This window comes from Centruroides sculpturatus, unplaced genomic scaffold (genome assembly GCF_000671375.1).
Source record: "Centruroides sculpturatus isolate CEXI.00-Female unplaced genomic scaffold, Cexi_2.0 scaffold848, whole genome shotgun sequence".
Classification (NCBI taxonomy): Eukaryota; Metazoa; Arthropoda; class Arachnida; order Scorpiones; family Buthidae; genus Centruroides; species Centruroides sculpturatus.
Window position 1 is genome coordinate 93034 of NW_019385079.1, and position 7909 is coordinate 100942.

General features: G+C 31.4%; 2 protein-coding genes across 2 annotated transcripts in view; both read left to right on the forward strand.

Annotated features, from left to right (window-relative positions):
• Positions 1-6583, forward strand: part of LOC111634347 (THAP domain-containing protein 4-like) — a 54644-nt gene extending 48061 nt beyond the window's left edge. The window contains exons 2-4 of the mRNA XM_023379102.1: positions 5304-5478; positions 5560-5719; positions 6171-6583. Of these exons, the coding sequence (XP_023234870.1) occupies positions 5326-5478; positions 5560-5719; positions 6171-6178 (321 nt within the window). The 5' untranslated portion in view covers positions 5304-5325 and the 3' untranslated portion in view covers positions 6179-6583. The remainder of the gene's footprint in view (positions 1-5303; positions 5479-5559; positions 5720-6170) is intronic.
• The window catches only part of LOC111634346 (zinc finger and BTB domain-containing protein 14-like), a 44607-nt gene that overhangs the window by 5555 nt on the left and 31143 nt on the right, over positions 1-7909 (forward strand). The gene's annotated exons all lie outside the window — the stretch shown is intronic.

Sequence of the window (7909 nt, forward strand, 5' to 3'; positions counted from 1 at the left end):
CCATGACAATGAACAAAAGTCAAGGACAGATATTCAGTCTTCTTCTTCTTGTGAAATTAAATAATGACAAAGTTTGTCAATAACAAATCAAATATTTAATTAATTTCTAGTAATAAACTATTTACAAAATTTAGTAAAAATCAAATAACAATTTATTCAATGAAAATCAATAAGAATCAATCCGACAAAACTCAAATCAATCTAGTTTCTAACTTAATTCTACTCCCCTTTGGAATTCGACAAAATCAAAGAAATAACTTATATACAATAATTCTTATGAATTAAAGATCCTAATCGTCACCTCAATATACTAGGAACCTATTTCCTCAACTCTCAAGACTCTCTATTCGTCGATCCACAAATCGAATAACTTCAAAAACTACTTTTATCCTATTGGACACCTCTCTTCTTCACTGCTACAAAGCTCACCAAGCTCGTTGCTAACTGGAGTTCACCTCGTCCGTCTTCACTTTAGGTTCAGTCTTTATACTGTGAGGTGACATCACAATTCTGAATGCGATCACTCCCCTCATTTACATACTTATTTGCTAACAATAAATTTTTCTATTTGTCTGGCAGCCTATTTTCCTACAACACTCGCTAACATTTTACATTATTCTTTTTTACAATTTTCGGGATGTTTTATTCTTTTAAGGTTTAGTGAATTTAAGTTGTGCTTGTGGGGTCTTCTCCCCCCCTTTTTCTCGGTGCAGACTTACTTTTTTCCGCTTGGGAACGCAAGTGTGCGTGAGTTTTTTTCTACGGCGCTTTTCTCTCATTGGTGAGTTGGTTTCTCTTCTATTTTTAAGTTTCTAAGGTGAAATGGTGAGGAAACCTTCGTCCTAACAAAACATAAGCCCCAAACAAAAATGTAATAAAAAAGCAAAATAAAAGTAAATAAAAATAATGCTCGGACTTGGTTCCTTACACAACTTATCAATCATGTATGACAGTTTCCAAGTTAAAGCTGAAAACTAGTTATTGCAGTTAACTTGATAAGGATGACATGTCAATGAGCTGCTTGGCAATGACTTCTGCCTACTACAATACTGTTCCAAATTTGAACCCTGATGTTTCCTGAAATTGGTTATTTCAAACTGTTAAAATAATATGTATTTTTAAATAATTTTGTTGCCTACAGTTTTTACTGTTACTAAAATATTTGCCAATGGATTATGTATGTTTCTAGTGTCAATTTACAATAATTGTTCTGAATAAATAAGTTAAAAGTTGTTTCAAAACAACTCTTGAATTTCTAATTGATGTATAAAAAAATTGCTTGAGAACTATCTGGAAATGCAACTCTAGACAATGGCACTGGCTCCATTTTACTGACGATGATAAAAACTTTGATCCACTCACTTTAATAGTTCCAAACCAAATAAGATCAATCAGTTTATATTTGTAAGTACAGTAAAAAAGCAATAAAAAAAGTAATAAAATTAGTCCATTCCAAGTAATTAGGTCAATGATAGGTGTACTAGTCAAAAAATGCTAACAAATAAAATACAAATTATTTTGTTTAATTAATCTATATATTAAATGAGAGGGGGTTTCACTCTGTCTGACTTACTTTGAGTAAACAGCTGGAGCTGAAAATATGGTTCAGGTATCAAATCTCTTACTCTGTAGAGGATGCTGCTGAAGAAAGATTTGAGAAAGGTGCTATGGTTCAGGCATGGCAGAGTGGCAAAGGTTTGTTTACAATGTTAAGTCTAGATGATAAATATGTCAGGTACTTGTATGTCTTCTAGTGATTTAGTTTTTTTAACCGTACCTGCTACTTTTGCTAAATTTTGAATTTTGCATTATTTTTTAACATTAATTCTTAATTTTATGATATTTAAATTTATTAATATTAAATCTATGAAAAATAAAAGTAAGTGTTTATAACAGTTGTGAGGGCCAGGATAGCCTAATTGACACCAGCTGTGAAGTTCCTATAGCCTTCCATAGCCTTCAGGGCCTTATCACTGAATGTAAATGATTACGCTAGAAATTCCTAACACCATGTAGGTTAAATCTACTAGACATTTTGAGTGTTTTTATGGATGGTAATGATGTGATCTCATATATGAGACTATGGTAAAAGGATAGAGTAGGAAATGATGAGATTCAGTTGGAAGGAGTCACTCAACACAATTAACTACACTTAAACATTTATTAGATAGCATGAAAGTTTGTACAGTGTGGTATCCGTCTTAAGTAAGACAGTATTTGCAGTTGCATATGTTGTTATCATAGAGAAAGAGTTTTACAAATTTCGGGAGATTCAAATCTTGACAAATAATTCCCATATTGGAGCACAGACAAACAGTTCTTCACGTCAGAAAATAGTTGTCAAGGAGACAGAGCTTTAGACAATCTGTGTAGAGTAGCACTCGGACAAATTCAGTAGCACTCGGACAAATTCAGATGAAGCACACGTCCGACTGGATGGGAAGGCACAAAACATTAATCCCTACAACTTGGAGAATGGGCACTGACTGACTAAAATTGGCCATTCTTGTCATATTGAAAAGTGCAAAATTCTCAAAAGGTGACTAAGGGTCGAGGGAAAGGTTTCATAAAGTGTCACCATTGTCTCTGAAAAAGTTTAAGTTGACACTCTCTCAGGTCATAAAGTTGACATATACCATCTTCTGATGAGATTGTCATTGGGTTGTTTTTCTTTGTTCTGTTCAATTCTTGCACAAAGTTGTCATTATTATGCATAGTTAAACTGTATGCTTTTTTCCTATTTTTTTTTTTTTAATTATTTTCCTTATATAATTGATAATTTCACCTTAATGTAAGCTGTTTATCTTAATTAACATACTAATTACATTACAATTAGCCTACTTTTAATTTAACCATTCATTTTCTTATTTAACATTGGGGAACATGAGCAAAAGAAGTAAGTCTGCAATCCTCAGCATCAGACAACTAAATGAAATTAGCTCTAGAACAGGTTCGAACCTCAACAAACTTGCATCACTCAAGTTGAATATTGTAGTAGAAACAACTTTCATTTTAGTGGCTGTTACCATAATGGAAAAGTGGAGTTGTATTCTACCCATTCTCATGATGATCTTGAGAACATTCTGCATGGAAAACTGTAACTACTTGAGAATACCTAGCAATATATTCTTGAGATAACAAGAGAATTTCTGCACACAACTGAGATCCATCACATAAGTTAACATTAAAAATCAGAGCCATAGTCATGCTCATCAGGAATCTTGACACTAAAAAGGGTTGATTAATGGAATGAGATTAATTAAATGTGGTCTGTTTAACAACACAATCAATGTACAGATCCTGACAGTGAACACTGTGGAGGGAGATTGGGTCTTTGCTTTCTGGTTATTGAGGGAGTAAGTTTATTGTTGTGTTCTTTGTTTTGATTTATTATTATGAATAATTTTTTGAGTTTGTTTCTGTTTCTTTTTACTGCTATCCACATGCTTACTCAGATACCATTTCTCTTTTACAATTATACAACTTCAATTTCCCATTATCCAGGCATTCACCATGACAATGAACAAAAGTCAAGGACAGATATTCAGTCTTCTTCTTCTTGTGAAATTAAATAATGACAAAGTTTGTCAATAACAAATCAAATATTTAATTAATTTCTAGTAATAAACTATTTACAAAATTTAGTAAAAATCAAATAACAATTTATTCAATGAAAATCAATAAGAATCAACCCGACAAAACTCAAATCAATCTAGTTTCTAACTTAATTCTATTCCCCTTTGGAATTCGACAAAAATTCAAAGACTTAACTTATATACAATAATTCTTATGAATTAAAGATCCTAATCGTCACCTCAATATACTAGGAACCTATTTCCTCAACTCTCAAGACTTTCTCTATTCGTCGATCCACAAATTGAATAACTTCAAAATCGCCTTGGAACTACTTTTATCCTATCAGACACCTCTCTTGTTCACTGCTACGAAGCTCACCAAGCTCGTTGCTAACTGGAGTTCACCTTATCCGTCTTCACTTGATGTTCAGACTTTATACTGTGAGGTGATGTCACAATTCTGACTGCAATCACTCCCCTCATTTACATACTTATTTGCTAACAATAAACTTTTTCTATTTGTCTGGCAGCCTATTTTCCGACAATACTCGCTAACCTTTTACAGTATTCTTTTTTACAATTTTCGGGATGTTTTATTCTTTTAAGGTTTAGCGAATTTAAGTTGTGCTTGTGGGGTTTTCTCCCCCCTTTTCTCGGTGTGGACTCACTTTTTTCTACGGCGCTTTTCTCTCGTTGGTGAGTTGGTTTCTCTTCTATTTTTAAGTTTCTAAGGTGAGGAAACCTTCGTCCTAACAAAACATAAGCCCCAAACAAAAAATATAATAAAAAGCAAAATAAAAGTAAATAAAAATAATGCTCGGATTTGGTTCCTTACAGTGTGGCGCACAGCAACCTGTCGACCTTTCTTTTATGTACGATCGTACATGTCTTAAATAGAGCTAAATTATCTGTACACTGTAACTGATTTGCATGCACGTTATTCTTTGCATTGTAAAATGACATTGCTCATGCGTCAGGAACTTCTGTTCGAACAAACCTGACCTCCCTTCNTTAAATGCGAGAGATGCTGAGAGCCTGTCGTCAGCATGGAAGTACATGATTAAAAAGCTCACTAAAGACTCAGGCTAGAATTAGTTTATTGAAAGATTTATTATATTTTTTATTTTATTTTGTGTTAAGTTTATATATTCTTCCGTTTCTCTTGTATATTTTTAAAAATTTTTGTTTGAAGTTTTGATTTGAATATTTGTATTCTATACATAGAACGTATCTGTTCTATTTTCATTTTTTGGACCTGATGATGGCCTGTTAATCAGGCTGAAAACGTTAGTTTTTCAATTATTTTTCTCAGCAACAAATTAAGGTGTGTTATTTTCTGTGTTTACTCAGCACTACCTTCCTCATCCTAACTCTGCAAAGACCAGCAAAAAAAGTGTCCTATACTCCCCACACATGCCCTCAGGTAACCTCCACTTCATTGTTTTTGTGATTCCAAGAAGTGGTCCTCACCGTCCAGGGGAAAAGATTAAGGCTAGAAGGTTCCAGAAATAAGAAAGAACAAAGGAGAAATGCTAAAAATAGGAACTAAACTAAAATTATACAATGGTGTAAAGCCACAGCAGAAATAGTCTTTTTTTCTTAATATGTAAATTATTAGTGCCTTCACCTTATTATGCAATAGATTTTCTAATCTAAAAATTGAAGGTTTTGTAAAATTTTCTAATTCTTAATACACAAACATAAAATATCTCAATTTATTTTACATAGGTTTGCTTGTATTTTACAAGTCATGCCATCCTGCGCAGCTGCTAACTGCACCAATAACCCAAGAAAAGGATATCGATTATATACATTTCCAAAAGATGTAAAGAGAAGGCAACTTTGGGCCAAAATTTGTGGAAGAATAAATTGGGAACCAACTGTTCACAGTAAATTGTGTGAGGTAAATTAAATTATTATTTTTTATTCTGTATTAAATTTAATTAAATTATAATTTATTAATATATTTTTAATGAATTTATAGGTGCATTTTGAAGAAAATCAGTTTTCAGTAAGAGAGTGTGATGGACGACGATTTTTGAAACCAAATTCAATTCCAACATTATTTACAAATCATCAAATAACTGAAAATGGGCAAACACAAATGGAAACTATTCAAGAAGAAACACCTGAATCATTTTTAAGTAAAAATGATTTTTAAAATTTATTATTGTTTGCTTTATAAAAGTGCATGAAATATGCTTTGATATCATATATTTACAAAGCTACAATTGATTTCATTTAGCAATTCACTAATTGACATGAAATGCTTGATTGAAGCAGACTTCTTACAGAAAAATGAAATGGTACAGTTCAAAAGGAACACCAAGCACATTATTAAAAAATCTGAAATTTTAAAAAATTAAAATATTTATGTAGATAATTTGACTAAGTTATTGCATGATTTCTAATATTCATACAAGGAAAACTAAAATTAAGTTTAAATTTGAAAATTTAAGCAGTTAATGATAAGCTGTAAATTAGGCAAAAAATATGATATATTCAGTTAATATCTAACATGAATATTGTTATTTTATGAATTTTATTTTATTCAGCCATTAACTCTGCTTTTTCTTATACTTATTTTTTCCATAGTTGTTTAACGTAATCACATGAAGAAAGATTTGTCTCTTCAAAAATACTTAATAAAACAAAGCATCAAGACTAGGAAAACATCCATATTTAAAATAGAAGGAATAAGGCAAATAATTATCATCAAGTTGCCTTATAAGTTGCATTTACAGGGGTAATGATGAATACATTAATAATTTAATTAAAGGTAGATAGTTAAGTTGTCATTTTGTATTAAACAAATGTCTAAAATGAGAAAAGTATCAGGTCAGTCCATAATTCTGTGCACATTTTGTTCATACAAGTTTAGACATTGTTTTAGTGCAAATAAATTCTGATCAAATTCAAACTGATACTAGATGCAGTTGAATAGTTGCCAAGTTTAGCAGTGTTGTGCTTTTAAAATTATTTATCCCTGTTATTACAAATGAATACAAGAGATATATTTTATATTTTTTGTTCTTAGTGGAAAAAATGCTAAAAGGGCAGCAAAGGAAATTAACATTGTGCATTATCAAAATGTTGGTAGTATCGGAGCTGCCCAAAAGTGGTTTGAAAGGTTTAAGAAAAGTGATTTTAGTGTGAAAAATAAAGCTTGTTCAGGAAGACCAGTTTGATAACAATGTTCTCTCAATAGCAATAGTAGTAGAACCAAATTTAATTACTGATGAACCTGTAGACTGTTTAAATTCATTCTATGGACCCATCCAAAGACATTTAGAAGAAATTGGAAAAGTATTGAAGTTAGGAAAATGAGTGCTGCATGCATTATCACTGGCTAATTGATAGCTGCAAGTATATATATGCATTCCTCTAATTTCATATTTTGCTTTGGTATCTTTCTTTGACTGGCTTGTTACTGGAGATAAGAAGTAGATCATTTATGATATTGTGACAAGAAAAAGACATTGGGCACATTGGGATCAACAGCCAACACTGACGGGAAAAGATGGGCTACATCAAAAAAAAATTCTTTTTGTATGTTTGGTGGGATATATCAGGTGTAATCCACTTTGAGCTGTGGAAACAAACCAAATGATTACAGCTGCAGTATATTTTGAGTAATTAGTATATTTACATGGAAAATTACATCAAAAACAGCCATCCCTAATTAATAGAAAAAAATGTTTTGTTGCAACATGACACGGTCAGACTACACACACTGCAAAACCAACCCTCAAAAAAATGGAACACTACAGTTGGGAAATTTTACCACACTTGCCATATTCACCAGACTTGGCACTAACTGATTACTGTTTATTTTGAGGCTTACAGAACATTTTAAAAGGAGAAAAATTTTTAAACAAAAATAGTGTTGAAAATGTAGTTGTCAAATATTTTGATTGTAATCCAAAACTTTTTATGAAAGCAGAATTAAAAAATTATTTTTATAGATGGCAAGAAGTACTGAAAAATGATGGTATATTTTGAATTAAAATAAATTTTAATATTATGAATTTTGTTTTTATTTTAACTACAAATGCACATGAGTTTATGGAATGATCTGATATACAGGGTGTTTATAAATGAATGGTGTGGTTTTAAAAATTAATAATACAGTAGAGCGTTGATTATCCGAAAGTCAATCATCCGAAACGTCAATTATCCGAAAGAATTCCAGTCGGCAAATTTAAATTTTTGCCAGTGCTGTGGCACTGCAATCTTTGGCTATGTCTTGGGCTACTCAAATATTTTACGTTTTTGATACTAAATTAACTTCTGAAGTATAATTTTTTATTGTTTTTATATTTTTCAATATATTT